The sequence below is a fragment of the Cydia splendana genome, chromosome 19 (assembly GCF_910591565.1).
Source record: "Cydia splendana chromosome 19, ilCydSple1.2, whole genome shotgun sequence".
Lineage (NCBI taxonomy): Eukaryota > Metazoa > Arthropoda > Insecta > Lepidoptera > Tortricidae > Cydia > Cydia splendana.
This window is the reverse complement of record NC_085978.1, coordinates 2395740-2419680: the sequence shown is the minus strand read 5'-3', so window position 1 is coordinate 2419680 and position 23941 is coordinate 2395740. Positions and strand designations below refer to the sequence as shown.

The 23941-nt window shown below is 42.8% G+C and overlaps 2 protein-coding genes across 2 annotated transcripts; one reads left to right on the top strand and one right to left on the bottom strand.

The window, feature by feature from the left end:
* Positions 1 to 301: 301 nt before the first annotated feature.
* Positions 302 to 12349, bottom strand: LOC134799875 (vacuolar protein sorting-associated protein 45). The gene is made up of 9 exons (XM_063772294.1): positions 12170 to 12349; positions 10405 to 10603; positions 9351 to 9500; positions 8750 to 9009; positions 7492 to 7626; positions 5974 to 6114; positions 5526 to 5663; positions 3376 to 3633; positions 302 to 2591 (listed from the first exon to the last, which is right to left on the bottom strand). The coding sequence occupies exons 1-9, from the start codon at positions 12260 to 12262 to the stop codon at positions 2253 to 2255; spliced, it is 1713 nt and encodes a 570-aa protein (XP_063628364.1). The 5' UTR covers positions 12263 to 12349; the 3' UTR covers positions 302 to 2252.
* A 286-nt stretch (positions 12350 to 12635) lies between these two features.
* Positions 12636 to 23380, top strand: LOC134799896 (malate dehydrogenase, mitochondrial). The gene is made up of 6 exons (XM_063772331.1): positions 12636 to 12825; positions 12973 to 13183; positions 14220 to 14416; positions 20930 to 21169; positions 21814 to 21906; positions 22200 to 23380. Exons 1-6 carry the CDS (start codon positions 12748 to 12750, stop codon positions 22407 to 22409), a joined length of 1029 nt encoding a protein of 342 aa, XP_063628401.1. The 5' UTR covers positions 12636 to 12747; the 3' UTR covers positions 22410 to 23380.
* Positions 23381 to 23941: the final 561 nt, after the last annotated feature.

The window sequence follows — 23941 nt, the reverse complement described above, 5'->3', positions numbered from 1 at the left end:
CACAGGATTAAACGGTAGGTTTTAGCATCATTTATATTAAAAGGTCAATTCTTAACTGTCGAAAACCAAATTACTCCGCCTATATTTCTAAATCGAAAATTGATGATCCTTTCAAATAATTTCAAGTATAGTCTCACTAGCACGCCGCTCGCCCCCCTAGCGTGATACAGTTTATCGAGTACAATAAACTAAACAGTACCATGCTAGGGGTCGTGATTGTATAATTATGTATAAAGACTGAAAGGAGTGGAGAGCTAAGTATGTAAATTGGTTTTTATAAAACGCCTAATTGATTTGTAAGCTTAAAGCGAAGCTGGGACGAAGGCGTGAAGCACTCTGTGCCAAACTCGATGGCAGGATGGTTTTTTTAAATAACTCGTAATTGTTCACCACGAACATCTGTGGCCGCAATTATTTTTCAATAAAAAAGTAAAAAAAACGTGTTTTGAACACAACATTCACGTGTTTTATTTCATTTATTTGTAATTACAATTCTTAAGATTAGGGGAATAAATAAATTGCTTATATGGTAAAGCTTAAAAATACTAGAGTTGGATAAAATGTTATTACCAGCAGTTACCATCATACAGGTGATTAACACGTTGACTGCCCACCATACTACACCTACAGTACAGTATTGCTCCCACGCCCAATAGGAATTTAAGTAAGCTTTTGATCCCACGTCATGGTAGCCAACGTGTTATAATGAATGGGGCTACCCCACGCCAATGACCTTCGATCTGAATCCCTTAGTTTTCTAATGTTTTTTGTAGCTTATCATATTAACAGCAGCGGCTTTAAGCAATATAGTATCCCACATTTACTTCAAAGTTTTTTAACGAAATATTTGGCATCAAAGTTGAACAATTTTAAGCTAAAAAACTGGTTTTCTGGCCATAACTCTTATGTTAATTAGTTTAAAATTAAAACCCTAGACACGTTTTTCGAGACGTCAAAGACGAACCTAAATATGTAGATTTCGTACATGTGAGATCCTTCACAGCAAACTAGATACGAAAAAAGTGTTTTTTTAGACAATGTTTTAAAAAATCATAAAAATATAAGTATTCATTTCACTCAAAATCCGGTAGACAAAAACGGAGATATAAGATTGAAGAACCGATAACCGTTTATCTTATAATTCTATCTGTAGTGCAAAAAAAGGAGATACAATTCAAAACTTGTCAAAAATCGATGAAAAATCTCGGGTAGCCCCTTAACGTAATAGTACAAGTGCTACCAAATATATCACGGCGGCCAGAGTACTCATAAATATCGGAACAACTGGCCATCATCCCGATATATCTGATTTCGATATTGACAGTTGAGACTAGTTGTATCAATAAGTTAATGGTAACTATTGGGAATAACATGAATAAACATATGCCTCGTTTGCATGTCATGCTTCATTTTTGAGGCGGAAATATGTGACAAGGAAACAACTGCCAACGCATATTAGCATAATTATCGAAGACCTCAAGATTTGGTAGTTCACCAATTCAACGCTTAAGTACGATTCCCACCGAACGGGTGGAGTCGGAAACTCGGAACGCATTTTACATTTGTACGGCCGCAAGCCGGTCGGCTCCTCGCGGATGCGGCCGGCTCCGGACGGACTCCATCGCTTCTGTCATAGACAATACCGTCTTTACCATAAGGGCACATGGGGCCCGTGCCCAGGGCTCCCATCGTCAGAGGGCCCCGAAGGACAGACAGTAACAGTATATTTGACTACCCATAATAAAAAGATCATAGTAGAAACATGTTAGTAACCCTTTACCAGGCTGACATTTCAAAAACGACAATCGATTGTCAGTCTTACTCATGGAAAATACAACACATGTTTGAATTGCCGTATGTGGGAAATTATATCCCATAGCCTGGTAAAGGGTTAATTCGCTTCCTTTACTTTACAAAAGGGCCCCAAATTCTTATGTGGCCAAGGGCCCCAGCATAGTTTAAGACGGCCCTGCGTATAGGTACAGTCACCTGCAATGATATGTTACTCTTCGAAGGCCGCAAAAATATGTGACACGCTCTTGTGGCTCTACAAATAAGATCCTGTCAGATATTTTTGTGGCCTTCGTTGTGTAACATATTATTGCAGGTGATTGTACATTGAAAATGCACTCCCCCGCGGCCCGATTCCAGCCGGTCGGTGGGAATCTTACATTATTCGTGCTGCAGATTAAATTGTATAAATATTTACAACACACAAGTACTCATCCCAGCCTGGCAAGCATTCGGTTACTCTAAACATTCCTAATATGCCTCGTATGTATCCTATGCACGCCCTGCATCGCGGCCTTCACCTCTTCGAAATACGACGCCGAATTATGAATAGTCGTCCCACCAAGCACCACCCTAACTCCCGGGTACGCTTGGTTGATCTGATGAACGCACAACGATTCCTCATAGGTGGCGCCACCGACGATGAATACTATGATGTCCTGGGGCCGACGGCCGTAGGCCTCGTCCCCGCCGAGGGTCGGGTACAGATTTTCACGCAGCTTGCCCTTGATGAGGTCTTCAAGGGTGTCTTTGAGGAGGGGTGTATGCTGGGTGTAGATGTTTTCGACGCCGCTGAGGCCCTGGTGACAAAAACTGTTAGTAAGTATTTAATGTCGAAGGTATCTAGAAAAAAAAATGGTAAATGTCCTGTAAATAATATGAAATAATAGATACTGTTTTATTTCTAAAAACTAAAAGAAACCCTATGCGGTATAGGGCTTGCCACCTTATAGGCTAAATCGAAAACTTAAACTTAGCATCGACAATTCACGCTAAAAGGGAAGCGTTCCCCCAACAGTTTGGCAATTTTGTAGCCGTAAAAATGTCTAAGCAGCCCCCTACAGTTAACGCTTACCTATAGCACAGTAGCAAAGAGAATTTGAAATAGAGAGTTACTGACATGGTAAATTATGGAGCTACAGTAATTTACTGCCATCTTTTGGCATAAGATTAAAACTGTTAGAAAGCCATTTGACTTTGATCATTCTTTCGCTGATATGTGTTAACTTGTTAAATATTAATATTAACGCCATCTACTAAAGCGTAGGCGGTTATGGCGCCATCGCTCGAAAACATTGTACCATACCTTTGGCCTAGTGTCGAGTAGATGGCGTTAATATTGAACAAGTTAACACATATCGGTGAAGGAATAAGGATCAAAATCAAATGGCGTTCTAACAGTGTTAATCTTCTGTCAAAAGATGGCAGTAAATTTACAGTGGCTACATAATTCTATGTATGCTAGTTTTAAGGTATTTATGGGCCAATAGTTGCCTGAAAATAAATAATTTCATTTTTTTTTCATAATTTACTTTGCCAATCCGCCTCTATACACTCTATTCTTTTTGACAGTAGTAATGTTACCTTGAATAGCCTCTTAGTGATTTTGACAGCATCCTGCAGCCCGAAGAGGTCGCTCTGCCTCGCATGCGCGCCGCCGTGCTCCAACACCAGCAGTACATTTTTGACAAGTGGCTCAGGGCAGCCCCGCGCCTTCAGGGCTTCGACGAGGGTCCCGAGGGCGTTGGAGGCGTGCTTCTCGTAGCGGAGGGCGTATAGAGCTACGAGCTTCGCTGCGTCGTGGTGGCGGACCGAGTCGTTGGCTAGTAGGGCCTTTAGGCGCTGTTGAAAAAGGTTAATTGAGTTAAAATATTACAATACTGTGGGATCTGCAGTAACATATAATTATAAGTACAACAAATAGTCTTTAGGGCCGCTGTGCCCCGAAGCCTTTTGGCACAGACATAAGCTGAGCCACTTTCCATTTCAATTAGTTTGTAAGCATTATCGTGTACTTTTATTATGTACCTATGTTCAAACTTCTTGAATAAACGTCTTTTATTATTATTTTTAAATAAATTCTAATGTTAGTAATGATACATCAGACTTTCAGATTTTTTTATGATTTATGAGAAAGTAAATTCAGCAACATCATAAAGCTGTATCGCCTGTATCTTCCCCTGAGTTGTACAATAAAGAGTATTCTATATATATCCACAGGTAAAAATGGAATATTGCTCACTTTGCTTCTATATAACTGAGTTGTTGAAAAACGTGTGGAAGGAAATGTTAATAGCACCGCTTTTCGCAGAAGTCAATTAAATACCTATAGGTACAAAGATTTTTAGGATGTTCTAGTTCCCAATTTTGTTGTAGGTAAACCTTGTTTAGTATCCCTACTAAAAATTAATAAAATTATGGTTTCTGAATAAACAATAAATAAATAAGACCGCCTGGCCACCATCGACGATAGCTCCCCCACCACCGTCACGTGCCTCGTCACTGTGCCGGACGTTGTATCGTTACCTGTAGATGTTTGGCGTGGTCGCTCTGGCAGGCCAGCTCGGAGACGGCCAGCAGAGACCGCTGGGCCACCATCGACGATAGCTCGCCCACCACCGTCACGTGCCTCTTCACTGTGCCGGACGTTGTATCGTTAGTATCGTTACCTGTAGATGTTTGGCGTGGTCGCTCTGGCAGGCCAGCTCGGAGACGGCCAGCAGAGACCGCTGGGCCACCATCGACGATAGCTCGCCACCACCGTCACGTGCCTCGTCACTGTGCCGGACGTTGTATCGTTACCTGTAGATGTTTGGCGTGGTCGCTCTGGCAGGCCAGTTCGGAGACGGCCAGCAGAGACCGCTGGGCCACCATCGACGATAGCTCGCCACCACCGTCACGTGCCTCGTCACTGTGCCCGACGTTGTATCGTTACCTGTAGATGTTTGGCGTGGTCGCTCTGGCAGGCCAGCTCGGAGACGGCCAGCAGAGACCGCTGGGCCACCATCGACGATAGCTCGCCACCACCGTCACGTGCCTCGTCACTGTGCCGGACGTTGTATCGTTACCTGTAGATGTTTGGCGTGGTCGCTCTGGCAGGCCAGTTCGGAGACGGCCAGCAGAGACCGCTGGGCCACCATCGACGATAGCTCGCCACCACCGTCACGTGCCTCGTCACTGTGCCCGACGTTGTATCGTTACCTGTAGATGTTTGGCGTGGTCGCTCTGGCAGGCCAGCTCGGAGACGGCCAGCAGAGACCGCTTGGCCACCATCGACGATAGCTCGCCCACCACCGTCACGTGCCTCGTCACTGTGCCCGACGTTGTATCGTTACCTGTAGATGTTTGGCGTGGTCGCTCTGGCAGGCCAGTCGGAGACGGCCAGCAGAGACCGCTGGGCCACCATCGACGATAGCTCGCCACCACCGTCACGTGCCTCGTCACTGTGCCCGACGTTGTATCGTTACCTGTAGATGTTTGGCGTGGTCGCTCTGGCAGGCCAGCTCGGAGACGGCCAGCAGAGACCGCTGGGCCACCATCGACGATAGCTCGCCCACCACCGTCACGTGCCTCGTCACTGTGCCGGACGTTGTATCGTTACCTGTAGATGTTTGGCGTGGTCGCTCTGGCAGGCCAGTCGGAGACGGCCAGCAGAGACCGCTGGGCCACCATCGACGATAGCTCGCCCACCACCGTCACGTGCCTCGTCACTGTGCCGGACGTTGTATCGTTACCTGTAGATGTTTGGCGTGGTCGCTCTGGCAGGCCAGCTCTTGTTCCAACTCGGAGACGGCCAGCAGAGACCGCTTGGCCACCATCGACGATAGCTCGCCCACCACCGTTACGTGCTTTGTTACTGTGCCGGACATTTTCTGTAACAGGAACGTGCATTACATGTTAGTTGGTCCTTTCTAGAGATGCCCTGAATAGTGATTTTGGCCGAATACCGAATATTCGGCCCCTTTGTAACCATCAAATGCTCTAAAAATGTCGACCCATGCCACCGAGCCCTGGTGACCGAGCGGTACAGGCATCTGTCGCGTAAATAGAGGCCGCTGGTTCGATTCCTGCCCCGGGCACTGAAGGCCTCGGTAATTTTTTCCTTTGTATCTGACATTTACTTCGTTTAAAATAAGATTCTTAACCTTCCAGAAATCCTTTACAATTAATGTTACCCCTTACCTTGAAGAGCGGGTAAGCCTCCACAAAGCTCTTCATGTCAGCGATACTCTCAACTTTCTCGTGGCTCTTGGCTTTCTTCTGAAACTCCTCCATTAGAGACTTCATCGTCTGCCCGATCTCACCGAAGTTGGAGTACAGGTTCTGAAAATATGTAAAAACAGCAAATTATATTTTAAAACCCCCTTATTCATTAAACTTTACGGGACTGATTTAGTTAAATTATGTTTTATCCCTTTCTATAGATAGATAAGTCAAAATGAAAGATAAAGACAAACGATTATTAGCTAATTGAAGTTTGTAGCGTTTATGAATAAGGGGGTAAGTAAGTAAGGGTGGTATTCCATCTGTCCTGTGGAGTTGTGACGTCACGTTTGGCGCAGAACTCGTCGGGGTTGTGACGTACCTTGTCGTAGAACTCGTCTCTGGAGTTGTGACGTCACGTTTGGCGCAGAACTCGTCGGGGTTGTGACGTACCTTGTCGTAGAACTCATCTCTGGAGTTGTGACGTCACGTTTGGCGCAGAACTCGTCGGGTTTGTGACGTATCTTGTCGTAGAACTCGTCTCTGGAGTTGTAACGTCACGTTTGGCACAGAACTCGTCGTGGTTGTGACGTCACTTGTCGTAGACCTCGTCTCTGGAGTTGTGACGTTACGTTTGACGCAGAACTCATCAGGCTGTGACGTACCTTGGCGTAGAACTAATCTCTGGAGTTGTGACATCACGTTTGGCTCAGAACTCGTTGGGTTTGTGACGTGCCTTGTCGAAGAACTCGTCTCGAGTTGTGACGTCACGTTTGGCTAAGAAATCGTCCGGTTGGTGACGTACCTTGTCATAGAACTCGTCTCTGGAGTTGTGACGTCACGTTTGGCGCAGAACTCGTCGGGTTTGTGACGTACCTTGGCGTAGAACTCGTCTCTGTAGTTGTGACGTCACGTTTGGCGCATAACTCGTCGGGTTTGTGACGTACCTTGGCGTAGAACTCATCTCTGGAGTTGTGACGTCACGTTTGGCTCAGAACTCGTCGGGTTGCTGACGTATCTTGTCATAGAACTCGTCTCTGGAGTTGTGGCGTCACGTTTGGCACAGAACTCGTCGTTGTTGTGACGTCACTTGTCGTAGAACTCGTCTCTGGAGTTGTGACGTCACGTTTGGCGCAGAACTCATCGGGGTTGTGACGTAAGGTCGTAGAACTCATCTCTGGAGTTGAGACATCACGTTTGGCGCAGAACTCGTCGTGGTTGTGACGTCACTTATCGTAGAACTCGTTTCTGGACGTCACGTTTGGCTCAGAACTTGTCGGGTTTGTGACGTACCTTGTCGTAGAACTCGTCTATGGACTTGTGACGTCACGTTTGGCGCAGAACTCGTCGAGTTTGTGACATACCTTGGCGTAGAACTCGTCTCTCGAGTTGTGACATCCCGTTTGGCGCAGAACTCGTCGAGTTGTGACGTACCTTGGCATAGAACTCGTCTCTGGATTTGTGACGTCACGTTTGGTGCAGGTCGTTGTGACGTACCTTGGCGTAGAACTCGTCCTGCTCAGCGGACAGCACCACCTCCTTGAAGTCCTTGTGCACGTCGGGTAAGTGTGAGAGGCTCACGCGGTGGTTGTGCAGCGTCAGGAGTTCGTGCACCATCGCTTGGTACGTCCACTGCGAACAATATTGGGATGGATTAACTTTTTGCTGTCAGAGCGCTTTCCTGGATTTATTTAAGGTTAAGGACTGGGAATATTACGCAACTCTGCGTAGGGGGCGCCACTAACACTATCCATCACAATCTGGGGGTCTACCGCGAACCAAGAAAATCGTAATTTCGCTATCTAACCTCTCTATCACTCTTGCAAATTCGAGCGATAAAGAGGCAGATAACAAAATTTAGATTTTCGCGTTTCCCGGTAGGCCCTTGTTAACAAACCGCCTTGATTCATCAATGTCATATTTTATTACAAGCTTTTATTTAGTTTCACCTGACCGTTGTCTGTCTGTCTGTCTGTCTGTCTGTCTGTGTGTAATCAAATCTTGCAAGTTAAATTTGATTCACTTCCCGGTTTCCGATTGAGCTGACATTTTGCATACATACGTAAGTCGGGTGACAATGCAATATTATGGTGTCATCGAGCTGATCTGAAGATGGAGACCGGAGGTGGCCATAGGAACTCTGTGATAAAACAACGAAACCTAATTGTGTTTGGGGTTTTTAGAATTGTTTCGATGAGTATTAGTTGCCTGTGGAAAAAAAAGTATAGTCGGCGATAAAAGCTTGTACCAAAAATGAAATTTTTGCCAAAAACTTTTATCATTGTCTGTGTAAACTTGTCAAAAAATAGTTTAAGGCACAGTATGTATAAGTTACTTTATGGTTTACTAGCTGGCTTAGTGCTGCACTCTGGCGGCAAAACATTGCAGTATTACCCCTACTACAATTAAGATTCCAATATCTTAATAAAATCTAACTACCTATAGCAGCTATCAGTCAGAACTTATTTAGCTTAGTAAGGTGGTGATTTCTCTCTGTTATAGAGCAGGTAAGTCACTCAGTCACATGTCGTTATTTAGCAACTGCCAGTGCCTATAAGGGACCATAATAGTTAATTTCGAACATAATATTCTTAACACATTCATTGCGACCCAGCCAAACAAGACGTCCGCGCCAGGCCACAACAATTTCGTCAAAGCAATACCACGATCACGACTATCAGGTCGTCCGGCCTGGGAACGAAATCATAAAATACCCGATAGTCGGGTTTTTGGCCCGGCCTGGGAAGCATCTCACCTGGCTTAGTAGTGGTGTGACAGGATCATCCCTCCTGTCAATAATAAGCAGCTGCGGCGTGGGCAGGTCGCCATTGATGGGCACGTTGTTGTCCACGAGCGCGGCCTCGCGCCGCAGCAGGTCGCGCACGCGCTCCGCCAGGCGCGCGCAGGGCTCCGCGGCCGCCTCGTAGCGCACCGCGCAGCGCCGCTTGAGGGACAGCAGGACGGCGAGGAGGCCTTGCGCGCAGCGCTGCAGGTGCGTCTGGTTCCAGGATCGACCTGGGACAATGGATTTACGTTTAAGATAGATTTTTAACAGCTTTATTAAAGAAAAAATAAAAATTAAATAAATTACTTGGTAGGTAAGTTTTAACAGTATGGTTAAGTTAAGACAAATTATCTCAGAGATTTCTCAAAAAAGTGAACCATTTTATTTATGATAAACAAATTTGAGGGACATTTTCATACATATATGTTGACATTTTTATACATATGAAAGCCGTTACTATATGTATCGAATGTCTGTTTTTAACTCTTTTTTATTAGAAAGCATCTGCTTGTATTCTATTCTATTCTATTCTATTCTATTCTTGTTTTACAAAGGTTACAAGCCCACTTACCATGCAAGCACCCGACGATATTGAAGGAGAAGAGATGGCGGTCAACAGCAAGGTAGTCGGCAAACACTTCTTGCACCTCTCTCACTGCCTCCTGCTCGTCACACTCTGCCAAAGTCTTGATGTCTGCCTTCGAGATCACATTGCTGAAATCTGGAAACAAACTTCATTTTAATTTATTTATTGCGTCTTATAAATCTTATAATGTACAATATCAACTTGAAACTTAGGTATGTTATGTCCAGAGCAATTTTTAAACTATAATATAAATAAAAATGCTCAGGGTTTTTCTGCGAGATCGAATGAGGAATGAGGATATCCGGAAGAGAACCAAGGTTGCTGACATAGCTCAGAGAGTGGCCAGACTAAAATGGCAGTGGGCGGGACACATTGCTCGTTGGACCGATGGCCGATGGGGCAGAAAGGTTCTTGAGTGGCGACCACGAACCAGAAAACGCAGCAGGAAAAGACCCACAACAAGATGGTCCGACTATCTGGTTAACGTCGTAGGGAGCCGATGGATGAGAGCGGCGCAAGGTCGGTCGTTGTGGAGATCCCTGGGGGAGGTCTATGTCCAGCAGTGGACGTCTTTCGGCTGATATGATGATGATGATAAATAAAAAAGGATCTTCACAATCACACGTACATGCAAACAGACAGAGAGACTGAAATCCTATAACATTGTGTTCTCTACTTATCTATAAGTGGAATCTGTCCTGGCTGTTGTGTTAACTTCATTTGTTAAACTGTATGTATATTTCCTTTTATATGCTGTTTATTGCCCTTTGCAATAAATAAATAAAAGTTCCTTTATTTCTTTTCCTTTAATAGTTTATCTATTTATTTATTTATATGCGCCTAGAGTGTCCCACTACTGGGCAAAGGCCTCCCTCCTCCCTTTCCACGTATCCCCGTCTTGACTCTCTCTCCTTTGATAGTACTAAATTTTATTAAATCTCATCTATATTCAGATTTATATAAATTTAAAAAATTTACAATTCAATTCATGCATTGTACACAGCAAAATTCAAGGCAAAAGAATTGTAATATCACTTACATATAAAATAGACACCATACTTCGGGTACCGCAGCTCTCTAGAAAGCAGTGCTATGTTCTCCGACGTGGGCCGCAGGAAGGCAATACACTTCATGTGCTTGAGGTTATCCCACTTGGAGTGGCTGTCGATCCTCTCGAACAGATACACCTCCTTCTGAAGGATCTCGGACTGGCTGAACACCATGCTCACTATACTTGTCTGCAGGAAAATGATTTATTTGAACATGTCAGATGTAGTAGCAGCATGTGACTGCTTTTATTTGGACCTAATGCATGCTACCACACAAGCAATCTTTCGCTAGCCACGCAGGGTTGATGTGACTAATTATAGCAAGTATGTTTATAAAATTAACTCATAGTTACAGGAGATGTGTTTACTAGAAACTGGACAAGTGCGAGTCGGACTCGCCCACCAGGGGTTCCGTACAAATTTCACTTGTTTTAATTTCATTTGTTGTTATAGTGGCAACAGAAATACATCATCTGTGAAAATTTCAACTGTCTAGCTATCACGGTTCATGAGATACAGCCTGGTGACAGACAGACAGACGGAGTCTTAGTAATACGATCCCATTTTTACCCTTTGGGTATGGAACCCTAAAAATGGAGCTCTTCAAAAAAGAGAGTACAGACATACCTATATATATTTTTAAATGGTCGGCAGTGTGCATTTGACCACCTGGATTTGCACGTTTCTATAGATAAGGGCTTGTGCACAAATCACGCGAGGTTCGATAGGGGTCACGAAAAAATCACGATAGATCACGTTGGGGGAGGGGGGTTTAAGGAAACCTCACGTGTATTTTTCTACAGTGAACGAAACTAAGAAAAAAACCGGGCAAGTGTAAGTCGGACTCGCGCACGAAGGGTACCGTACCATGAAGCAAAAAAAAAAACGGAAAAAAATGCAAAAAGAAAACGGTCACCCATCCAAGTACTGACCACGCCTGACGTTGTTTAACTTTGGTCAAAAATCACGTTTGCTGTATGGGAGCCCCACTTAAATCTTTATTTTATTCTGTTTTTAGTATTTGTTGTTATAGCGGCAACAGAAATACATCATCTGTGAAAATTTCAACTGTCTAGCTATCACGGTTCGTGAGATACAGCCTGGTGACAGACAGACGGACAGACGGACGGACGGACGGATAGCGAAGTCTTAGTAATAGGGTCCCGTTTTACCCTTTGGATACGGAACCCTAAAAACTTACCACATGAGTAGATACTTTTTCTCGGTTTCGTTAACGCATTCACTGCCAGGGGGCGTGGCCTAGGAACAAACTTATATGACGGTGAACGCACATGTGGGTTGGGGGCAGTGAATGTGTTAAACATAAATTTTCACTCTTCACTTCAAAATAGCGAGTCTATTTAACGAAAATAGAAAAATAAACAAGATTTTCGATATACAATATTATATATCTTAAAATTTGGTTGAATGAAAAAATTTCAAAAAAATACACGTAAGGTTGTGTGGGGGGAGGGGGGGTCAAAAAGTAGCCGAAAACACCTCGCGTGATTTGTGCACAACCCCTAATCATGGTAAAACACTGAGTTTAGAGTCTTAACTTTAACCGCAATGGTAATGTTTTAGCAAATACCTATGAAATGAGTTAATTTCCAATAAGATTTGTATTGATATAGTTGGTTACCTCAGAGGTGAAACTTCAGTCAAATAATTACTTCCTTAGGTTTGTTATTTATTGCAAAGCACTATTTATAATATGCATTAAACATGAAAATAAAATTATAAGTAAATATTTACAGTTTCTTTATCCATAAGAATAACTTTCATTCCTGGCCCACTTTCCTCCGTCATCTTCGTTATATACATCTTGACTGCTTGTATCACGTTCATTTTGATATTTTTTCTTGTAACAAGTGATGCAGAAAAAATGTTTTCCTTTATTTAATTGGATTAATTGAACTAAATATGAGAAATGTTTTGGTGACACCCCCTGCTGTCAGTGTCAATTTGATAATTGCGTTTAGTATCTTCACTGTATCTATCAGTACGGTCAGTGCAATTACGTTTAGTTACTAGACTGAATTGTAAATTGTTAAATGGTTTGCAATTTTTATACTTAAATTAAACTTTACGAAAACTCAAAAGGGGAGAATATAAAAAGCGTATACGATTGTGCTTGTTTATGTTATAACTTAGATTTTTTTACCGGTTTTCCATTCGGCAATGATTTACGATATCATGACGTGACGTGCCACTGACGTTACGTCACGTCACTAGTTATCTTCGAAAGGTCGGCAGGGTCAGTGGAAGTGATCGGCGAATATTTTAATTTTTCAATAAAATTCTGACACTTCCCTTTTAATACTCACGCGAAGATGTTCTCCCGCGCCCTGAAGCCTGTTGGCACACTCGCCGTTCAAAATGGAGCCAAGAGCTTCTCCACATCCCCTCAGGTATATAACTTCTACCCATTTCGTTAAGATTTTGTAATTTCCAATGTAATATTTATTCAATGCGGTGTTTTAAACTCATTCTCTTTCCTTCCTCCTCCACCTACCTTCAAAAGTGTCTGTATATTTGACAAAAATGCGATATTTCAGAGGAATTTCAAAGTTGTGGTGGCGGGTGCGGCTGGTGGCATTGGCCAGCCCCTGGCCCTGCTGATCAAACAGAACCCGCTGGTGACCCAGCTGGCGCTATACGACCTGGCGCCGGTCACGCCCGGCGTGGCCGTGGACCTGTCCCATATGAACACCGTGGCCAAGGTCACTGGTCACAAGGGCCCTGAGGAACTGCCTGCCGCCATCAAAGGTACATTTGAATTTAGAATATAATTACCGACGCCCAACCGAAATCTACGAGTGGTGATAGCATGTTACATAACAACTTTTATAACCTATTTTTTTATATTTGATACCAAATTAAATGACAATTCTCAATGGTTTTTGACCTTGTTGACCTTGTGTACTTCTAAATAGCATAATGTCTTAAAATGATTCCTATTTGAATACAATTTTATGCTTGAGTTGTCCTAAATGTAGTGACCTTGGCATTGTTGGTGGAAAATAACAGGTTATTTTTGTTAATCTGTATTTTGTAACATGTTGGATCATCCATAACACTTGACTATAATTTTATGTAATAATAATGTTTTCAGATTCCAAATACAAAGAGTGTTTATTTGATACTGAAAGCTATGATTTAATAACTACAGTAATTTTGTTGATCAAGCATTGACCTATTTAATTAAAATCTTACAATAACCTAAAACTACTATTTGTGATTGATATTTACTGAGATATGTGTATGTGTGTGTGTGTATGTATGGTGTGTGACGTATGAGAACTATGAAGGTATGTGGGTTGAGTTTAAATTAAATCAAACTAGTATTGGAATGTGAAATCATGTTTTCAAAGACATTACAATGATAATAATGAGGACACAAATAAAGTAAATAAACCTCTTGAGATCATTTATGACACTAAATTCCAACTGATTTTCTTATAGAAGTATTTCTAAGTGCCTATGCCAAGGGTAACCAGACAAAACGTCTGCGGAGAAAGGCTAGCAGAAAGAGTGCTTCATCATTTCAAAGTCACAATTTCATGTTGCCGATAGACAAGACAAATAAAGCTGCTATTAAGTCTGTACCTCTGAACTAGAGTGAAAAATCCTTGAATGATTCCGTTATTGCTTAGATCCTTAGAATTATGTTGTATGTTTTTTAACAAAAATAATAATTGAATAATATCTACTAACTTAGAATTCATCTTCTGTATTATTTATTATTTGTGAGGTAGAATCTTATGATCAATTGACAAAAACTTAAATGCAAAACTCTTTCCAGGCGCCGACCTGGTCGTGATCCCCGCCGGCGTGCCCCGCAAACCTGGCATGACCCGCGACGACCTCTTCAACACCAACGCGTCCATCGTGCGTGACCTGGCGCAGGTGGTCGCTGAACAGTCCCCCAAGGCCATCATGGCTATCATCACCAACCCCGTCAACTCCATGGTGCCTATTGCCTCCGAAGTACTGAAGAAGGTGAGTTTGTTAATGCATAAAATGCTATAATTGTATGTGATTTGGCCCAAGTAGTCACCAAACAGTCCCCTAAGGCCATCATAGCTATCATCACCAACCCCGTCAACTCCATGGTGCCTATTGCCTCTGAAGTACTGAAGAAGGTAATTCTTATATAGTGGTTAGTGAGCTGTAGACATCGCAAATCGACAAAAAATTCTGGTTTATATTATTATCGAATCCGGTCGCCAAATTTCACAGAAACTGGCTGACATAATGTAACCTGTAGACAGCCGACATACAAAAGGATTTTTACCCAAACTAAATTGGAGGTCTTCACACTCGCTCGGCTAATAAACCATGAATTACTTCAGACACATTTATAGAAACTAGCTCTTTTATCAGTAGATAAAGCTGTCTTTGTTTTGTAATGAACTTGACCTCATTCCACAGTTTCAGATGTAGTGCATAATTGTTTTCCTTCGTATTTTCTCGGAAACGTTCGTAATTTGTCATGCTACTTCAATCAACCTCAGTACTTTTTGTACCGTGACTGACTGAAATAGCAAAACACGTGCAATGGCGGATTTGCAGTCTTTGCCGCCCTAGACCCCAGGCCCTATAGCCGCCCCTTTCGCAGCACCCATCAATTGACTAAATTTTAAGTTATTTCTTGTTATCATCAGCGAATTTTTTGTCACAATTTGCCGCCCTAGACCCGGGCCTACTGGACCTTAGGGCAAATCCGCCACTGGACACGTACGTACGTTTCCGTGAAAATACGAAGGAAAATAATTATGCACTACATTTGTATATTTAATTCTATGTTGCTAGAACAAGATGATGCAAAAAGCTCATTAAATAAATTCAGGCTCAATTCAAATAAATAAAAACAATGACGGTTAAGAAACAATAAATGGTAAATAACTGTATGTTATGTACCTACAGATAACAATAACGTCAATTCGGGTCATAGTGTTATTTGTTTCTACATTACAGCTGCAATCTGATAAGACAATGGAAAGGGCATACTAATTATAGGTTAATTGAAAATAGTTAAAGTAATTTTCAAACTAAAATGAACACTTTTTGATATAACACTATATAACATGTATATTATATTATTTTGCCTACCCAATAAATTTATTCAATAACTAGCCCGCCCCGGCTTCGCACGGGTTAACAAATTATACACCTAAACCTTCCTCAAGATTCTCAAGAATCACTCTATTGATAGGTGAAAACCGCATGAAAATCCGTTCAGTAGTTTTTGAGTTTATCGCGAACATACAAACAGACAGACGCGGCGGGGGACTTTGTTTTAATAAGGTGTCCCTCTTTGCATCGGTTTCCTCGTCACTGAGGGTCGTGGCCACTTCTAGGGAACAGCTTCTCTTTGACAATTTGCCGCCACCTCTCTCTGTTTGCATCAAGGGCTGAGCGAATTTGATCTGTCCACCGCATTGGGCTCCTGCATCTCGGCTTATAAGGTGTAGTGAAGCACTGCAATAAAATACTAAAATATAAAATGTTCGTAATTGAATACAATCAGAATGTTAATTTTTAATCCACTTGTTGACTGGTAAACAATTCTTGAGGCATTAAGTCCACTATTCGTTTTTATGCGCAATAAAGTTTCAATAAATAAATCAGGTAAACAGTGCTATTAGTGTTCCGTACAAAACTTTGTTTTTCTTGTAATTTGTTCCTTGACAATGTTATAAGGTGTAAGAGTGTTATAATTTATAATGTTATTAGGAGTTTGAAATCTAGGCACACATAACTGTTTTTTGAATGCTAAGAAATGATTTGTGTTTACGCATCAAATAACGTATATACGCTATATAGATAGGTATATAATATACCTATCTTCTCTTATCACAAGTTAGATAAGTATATTAAGTATCCACGCTGAGACCGCATGCGACTTTCCTCGCGCTATTTTGATCTTGTCACGCTGCAAACAGCATGCTAATGAAATTGTACACATGCAATAATTATGTGATGTAATAAGTGTGTTTACTATAACCGCTCATACGATAACACTACGGTATTTGATATTTATCAATGGCCTGATTTTATGAAGTTTATTTAATCGTATGGCATCATATTATATTTACAGATACAGAGAAATCATAAATCTAACTCCAGAGAATTAATCCACTTGATAGCTTCGTCGTTCAGTTTTATCAGGTCTTCCGGGGGGCCTCCAGTATACCGAGTAGATGGGCACTCTTGGAAAATATGTCGGATACTCTGTTCCTCGGCACCACAGTGACAGGCAGGAGACTCCACCCAGCCGCAACGGTACTTATATAGGGCACAGCGACCGTGGCCGGTGCGCAATCTATTGAGGTTACACCATGTCCGCCTCGGCAGATCAAACCCATCTATTTTCTTACCCGGGATAATCCCCGATCCAAACTTTCCAACCATTGTAGTAGTCCATAGTTGCGTCCACTCCCGGTTAGCGTTGTAGTCTCCTTGTGAAAGAGTTGACGCTATACTGTAGGGGGGGTTCCTGGACTTCAGGCGACTATTTACCGGGTGCGTGAATTCGCTGTGTATTGGTAAGTTTGGATTTTCCCTAATTTTGCGAGACTCTTTCATAAGCGCATCTTTCCTTCGCAGATCAGGTGGCAGGATCCCACAAAGAACTGGTAGCCAGTGGCATGGGGTAGATCGCAGTGTGCCGGATATGAGTCGCATAGTTTTATTTAGCTCCGTGTCGACTTTGTTGGTGTGAACACTGCCCATCCAGACCGGCGCGCAATACTCAGCCGAGGAATACACCAGCGATAAGGCAGATGTACGCAGAGTGTTGGCATTTGCACCCCAGGATGTTCCAGTTAATTTGTGAATTATATTGTTGCGCGTTTGCAGTTTGCGTCCAGTACACGTGAGATGTTCTTTGAAGGTTAGAGAGCGGTCAAGGATGACACCGAGATATTTTGGGGTAGAATTGTGTCTCAGGGTCGAACCGTTGAGGGAAACTTTGAGCTCGCGGTTTGCCAGTTGGTTGTGTAGGTGGAAACAGCATGTTTCGGTCTTATTTGTGCTAGGTGTGAGGCGCCATGCTTTGAAATACCTTGCTAGTGTAACCATGTCCTGCGTTAATGTCCGCTCCAGGTTATTAAAAGTCTTATTCTGCGTGACAAGGCAAATATCGTCGGCGTATATAAATTTGCGAGCCAGGGTGGGAGGCAGGTCGTGGATGTACAGATTGAATAAGGTAGGGGCTAGTACAGAGCCCTGTGGCAGCCCGTTGTTCAGCTTCTTCACGTTGCTGACCTTGGAACCCAGGTGAATGCGGAACCGTCGTTGAGAAAGCATGCTTGATATAAGTTGAACGATTTCCAAGTTGGGAACTGCCACTAAAAGTTTGTAGAGCAGTCCCTCTCTCCATACCGTATCGTACGCTGCCGTTAGGTCGATGAAGACTGCCCCAGATTTAAGTCCATTTTGGTATCCCGTCTCTATATGAGTGGTTAATGCTAGGACTTGATCTGTACAGCTGCGCCCGCATCTGAAACCCGCTTGCTCCACTGGAATAAGTTTGTCTATGAGCGGCGATATTCGTTTCAGCAAGACTCTTTCCAGAAGTTTATAAACATTACACAGTAGAGCTATAGGGCGATAGTTAGAGGGATCATCGTCATTCTTTCCTGGCTTTAGTAAAGCGATCACTTTGGATTCTGTGAATAACCTAGGCAGTTTATTGGACTTCAGAATTTCGGAGAAAAATAAAGATAACCACTTTATAGCATGTGAGCCAAGATTTATGAGAAATTCGTTGTAAATTTCATCGACTCCTGCTGCTTTTCCAGGCTGAAGACCTTTGATAGCTACTTTTACTTCCTCCGCTGTGAAGGGTTTTGACAGGTCGGGGTAAGATTTATGGTCGGCCTTCAGCTGATGCCACTTTTTCTTCACCTTTTTTGTCTCCAACTTGTCTCCTTTTGCTCTGGACACAGAGACTAACCGGTTTGCTATCTGATTTGGATGGATTGCAGGTAGGGAACGCGACGATGACAGTCTCCCAGAAAGCTTGTTTAACACCCTCCATGCTTTACGACTTGAACGCCTGAAGTCCATGGATTGGACAGTATTCCTCCATTTGTTGGAGCGGTTTTCATCCAGGGTGACTAGAAGTTCAGTGCCGATCGAGCTATCCCCAGTTTTTTGGTAGTCATTGTAGAGCTGTTCACTAAGTTCATTCCATCCAGGGACATACTCCCTTCTGAAACCCCTACACACGTGGGCCTTAGCAGAAGACAGAATCAATCCCACGAAACGTGTGTAGTTATGTGCTATCGGAGGAATGAAACGGACACCTGCGTCCACTTTTGCTGCATATTTAGGCCAGTCTGCACGGTTAAAGTTCCAACGTGGGAGTGGCATTGATTTAGTGAGTGGAATCTTTAGCCCTACTTCCAGTATTATAGGTCTATGTTGGCTGTTGGGGAAGTCCCGAAGGACGAGCCGGTCTGTTGGAAGGGGTGTACCTGAGGGGTATTTAGTGACAAAGGTCAGATCCGGGTTGTAGTCTTTTTTCCAGCGAGCTGAGTGAAAAGTGCCCCTGTCCTTGGCATTGAAAACCAAAAAGAGATTGCTTGATTCAGCCCATTCTGCCAGGGCTAGCCCATTTGTATCACTCGTTGCGTACCGCCACGATGTATGGTGACTGTTAAAATCTCCGGTATAAATGCATGGGTGTGGGAAGGTGGGCATCCCATTACCGGCCCAGGTAGCAAGAGGGGGTTTGTAGATGTTAGCAATCCTTAAGTCTTCAAACTGGGTGACGATTATAAAGTTATTTTCCGAATCATCGGCGTATATAACGCTCAACACTTTCAGGTCGGATCGAACATAAGTGGCAATGCCATACTTTCTGTGGTTCAGTGCTTTAATGAGCGTAAAACCTGGTATTAGTCCTCTGATTTGGATGTCCTGATCGTCTTTTGTGTGGGTTTCTTGGAGGTTTATGATGTCAATCTTATGATCTACAGCAAGTTTTGACATATATTCACACTTGGCTTTACTTATACCTTCTATGTTTAACTGGCAGATACGGACTGAAGGTCCGAGATCTCTGGTCTGAGGGTTCTTAAAATACTCCTTTCCGATCATTATGTACTGATTCGCATCTGGTAAGCATCTAAATTCTCTGCATCTAGTGATAGGCTACGAGACTCATTGAGAGCAGTGTAGCAGCCAAGGTTGATTACTCTTTAGCACCACCCGGGAGACACGTGCAAGGCAACACAGGGTAATCTTCTTGCGGACGCGAGTAATCTTCGTCTCCCTTTGATGTAATAAGTGTGATTTTATGAAGTACATACTAGCGACTCGCCCCGGCTTCGCATGGGTTAACAAATTATACACCTAAACCTTCCTCAAGAATCACTCTATTGATAGGTGAAAATCGCATGCAAATCTGTTCAGTAGTTTTTGACTTTATCGCGAACAAACACACAAACAGACAGACGCGGCGGGGGACTTGTTTTATAATGTGTACTTGTGTAGTGATATAGCTGGGTTTTACGAGCGATTACTTTGACAAAATTAACATTAAATACCTCTATTTCCACTTTTATTACATCTCTTATTAGTCTTACACGTAGTCGCGATATTAGAAAGGCCTTTTACTTCGTGGACTTCTCTATCCCCCTTATTCCCTGACTTGAAACCCGTTCTGCGCCATGCCGGGTCCAAAGGTCCCCATCAAAATAGCTGTCCTAAATCGGTCATTTGTGTCGCTTAACTTTAAACTCGGGTAAATCCATTCGACCCTCTCAGAAAATAACTACCCTATTACCTTTTCTTAATACCCAAATCGCATAATTTTGTGTCGAAACGTCGGTAAATAAAGGTAATAAAATAAGTCTATAATATTAGTTAATATGTGTTTAAAACGCGAAAGTTTTAAATATTATATCGCATAATTTGCCAGATGGATTTACCCGAGTTTGAAGTTAAGCGACTCATTTGTTATTTTTGCAAGCGTTGCAGACAGATAGTGTGCACTGAATCATATCCAATTGCGGTCATTATGCACTCAAGTGTCAGCCGGGCAGATATGCTATTGTCTTGTTGACATACCTAGACGTTTGTGGTCCATGAACACGAAATATGTTCCATTGTTTAAAGCTATTAATTGTATTTTAATATGGATAGAACACTTAAACAGTTATATTTTAAGGGTACTAAAATAATAAATAATTTTGATTCAACGTTCAAATCGCCCGATTAAGCTGATATTTATCTTTACCTACCCACTTCTATAAATTGATATTGATCAATGCAATGTTATGGCACTATCAATCTGATCTGGTAATGGAGATCGAAGTTAGCCATAGAACGAAAAACCCGTCTAAAGTTTTAAGTGTGCCACTTTTTGGCATAAATCGAATACTTGACAGTTTACTACAAGAAGCAGGTGCTGCCGCCTACAGTTCATGCGGCCTAGCGCGTTGGAGGCAATCTTGTGTTAATCAGAACCTTAATGAGTCATAAACTTATTTCTGTCCCCAGGCCGGCTGCTACGACCCCAACCGCGTGCTCGGCGTGACGACCCTCGACGTGGTCCGCGCGGCCGCCTTCATCGGCGAGATCAACGGCGTCGACCCCCAGTCCGTCCAGATCCCCGTCATCGGAGGACACTCCGGAGTCACCATCATCCCGCTCCTCAGCCAGAGCAAGCCGGCTGTCAAGCTGACTGACCAGGGCAAGATTGAGGCCTTGACCAAGAGGATACAGGAGGCTGGTACTGAGGTAAGACTCAGATAGTCATCGGAGGACACTCCGGAGTCACCATCATCCCGCTCCTCAGCCAGAGCAAGCCCGCTGTCAAGCTGACTGACCAGGGCAAGATTGAGGCCTTGACCAAGAGGATACAGGAGGCTGGTACTGAGGTAAGACTCAGATAGTCATCGGAGGACACTCCGGAGTCACCATCATCCCCCTCCTCAGCCAGAGCAAGCCCGCTGTCAAGCTGACTGACCAGGGCAAGATTGAGGCCTTGACCAAGAGGATACAGGAGGCTGGTACTGAGGTAAGACTCAGATAGTCATCGGAGGACACTCCGGAGTCACCATCATCCCGCTCCTCAGCCAGAGCAAGCCCGCTGTCAAGCTGACTGACCAGGGCAAGATTGAGGCCTTGACCAAGAGGATACAGGAGGCTGGTACTGAGGTAAGATTTATAGTCATCAGAGGCCAACCTGAAGTCACCATCATTAAGAGATAGGAATTTAATATGGTACCATAGTGCATTGTACTATTACTTTTGTAACTAAAAAATCGAAGAAGGACTAAAGAAAGCCCAAAAAATCGGTGTATGCCTATAGATTCTTCATGTGCACAAAATTAATAAGAGTGTAGTAAAGATAGTCAATGACGCTTATGGTGTGATTGCAGGTGGTGAAGGCGAAGGCCGGCGGCGGCTCCGCGACGCTCTCCATGGCGTACGCCGGTGCGCGCCTCGCCAACGCTGTTCTGCGCGGTCTTAACGTAAGTATACATACACAACTATTCTTTGGAACATTCCACGGAATTGTTTACAGTGTCTCATGTAAACATTAATATCCGGGAGACATATAAAACTCAAAAATGCGCATTTTTCCAGAGATAATAATTTCTATAAAATTTGCTATATGGGGGGCTTCGGGGGCGAAAAATTGATCTAGCTAGCTAGATCTTATCACAGGGAAAACGCGCATTTTTGAGTTTTTATGTGTTTTCCGAGCAAAGCTCAGTCTCCCAGATATTTTCTTACTAATTAACATTTTATTTTTTAAATCCAGGGCGAGTCCAACGTCGTAGAATGCGCGTACATCAAGTCGGACCTGACCGAGGCGTCGTACTTCGCCAACCCCCTGGTGTTCGGCAAGGGCGGCGTCGCCAAGAACCTCGGCTACGGCTCTCTCAACGCCTACGAGCAGCAACTGCTCAAGGAGGCCATCCCTGAGCTCAAGAAAAACATCGTCACCGGCGAGAAATTCGTCAACAAGTAGATGGGCAAACTTGTGAAAATGTCATTGTAACGCGGTTAAGTTTTTGAACTCTAGCCGCACTGATAAGACCAAATGGTTCGCAAAACTCTTTAACCTTTTACCAGACTAAGGGATTTATATTTCCCACATACGGCACATCAAACATGTGTTCTATTTTAGATCAGTAAGACTTACATTCGATTGTCATTTTAGAACAGCCTGGTAAAGGGTTAAATCGATAATTATAAAGGAGATAAGGGATTGCGGAATTTAGCCAACGAAATGCAATTTTGATTCGTCTAAAGATCCTAAATACAATGCCTTTTAAAAGGCCTCTGGGTGGCTAGAGAATTACCTACTGCTATGATATGTAAATGCTTATGATAGTGAGATCAACACGGTACGGTACCTATAATTTTATAGCTGTAATATTATTGGAAACGGGTTAAATTTTCTTAACCTTTTTACCAAAATATATGTCGTAGAATTTTAACCGGTTACAATGATATTTGTCATTAAATTAAGTAGAAGGCCAGGCGCGGAGAATCGATTTAAGTTTAAGTTTATTGTGTAAGTGTCGAACGTTAACTGTTACATAAATATTTATTTATTTATTTAAATAATTTTTGTCAAGTTTTTACAAAAAACTTTTTTTAATTATTTTTTATCTGGCATAGTTAAAAACTGATATTTATACACCATAATACAGTATTGAATCATCTTAGCATCCGGTCTGGCCCATTGGTAGCGTGGTAAATAACTAAACCCCATATATACACTTAGTATTTCATCTGCATTTCGAGCAAAGTTATTTCGATACCTTCAGACTTAAAATAATTTTTATAGTGTCTCATAGTATCGAAATATTCAACCAAGTATTGTGGTCGAGGTATTACGTAGCACCTATTGCCAAAGTTACCATGTTTGAGTGAGGACGAGTGTTTGTAAATATATTGAGTGTCCGAATGTGGTAATAAATGTTACTACACTTTTTATAATGTTTTATTTACCAAATATATTATTCTCTAGAGTTCATTGCCTGCTAATTTTCTCAGTCGATATGGAGACAACGCGTTGGAGGGTCTGCCATCTTGTGGCCTGAATTGAATCGGAAACAAACTATACATTGACACTTCACGCCAAAGCAAGTGCTGCCCTCTACAGTTCACCTACGTTTTCTTGTGCACTGTATGTTCTGCCATCTTGTGGGCAACATTGGAAGCTTCCTTTTTTACACTTCGCGCCAATAAACAGGGGGATCCTGTGCTGCCCCCTACAGTTCATGCACAACTTTTGATGACAAATAGGAAAAGATGGTCAGAAATTACATTTTACAAGTCTACACCGGCAACTAGGGTTGCCAGATCGAAAGGCGCTATTATCGGGAAACAATATCAATTTTTCGGGATTTTGGGACTTAAGTCGGGAAAAAAAATACATTCAAATTAAAGTAATTGTATTAAAAACAACGATATTTTATATTATTGGCACTACGTCACCTCGCTCGCTCGACGACAGTTCGGAACTTGAAATTATTGTTTTATAACGTGAAG

What these genes read in the sequence shown, in the direction of transcription:
- LOC134799875 (XM_063772294.1), bottom strand. Translation starts at nt 12,262, where the DNA reads ATGAACGTGATACAAGCAGTCAAGATGTATATAACGAAGATGACGGAG. An exon ending in TTCTTATGGATAAAGAAACT is followed by an intron (nt 10,604 to 12,169) that starts GTAAATATTTAC and finishes ATTTTCCTGCAG; the next exon opens with ACAAGTATAGTGAGCATGGT. An exon ending in TATCGTCGGGTGCTTGCATG is followed by an intron (nt 9,010 to 9,350) that starts GTAAGTGGGCTT and finishes CCATTGTCCCAG; the next exon opens with GTCGATCCTGGAACCAGACG.
- LOC134799896 (XM_063772331.1), top strand. Translation starts at nt 12,748, where the DNA reads ATGTTCTCCCGCGCCCTGAAGCCTGTTGGCACACTCGCCGTTCAAAAT. An exon ending in ACTGCCTGCCGCCATCAAAG is followed by an intron (nt 13,184 to 14,219) that starts GTACATTTGAAT and finishes AACTCTTTCCAG; the next exon opens with GCGCCGACCTGGTCGTGATC. An exon ending in CTGTTCTGCGCGGTCTTAAC is followed by an intron (nt 21,907 to 22,199) that starts GTAAGTATACAT and finishes TTTTAAATCCAG; the next exon opens with GGCGAGTCCAACGTCGTAGA.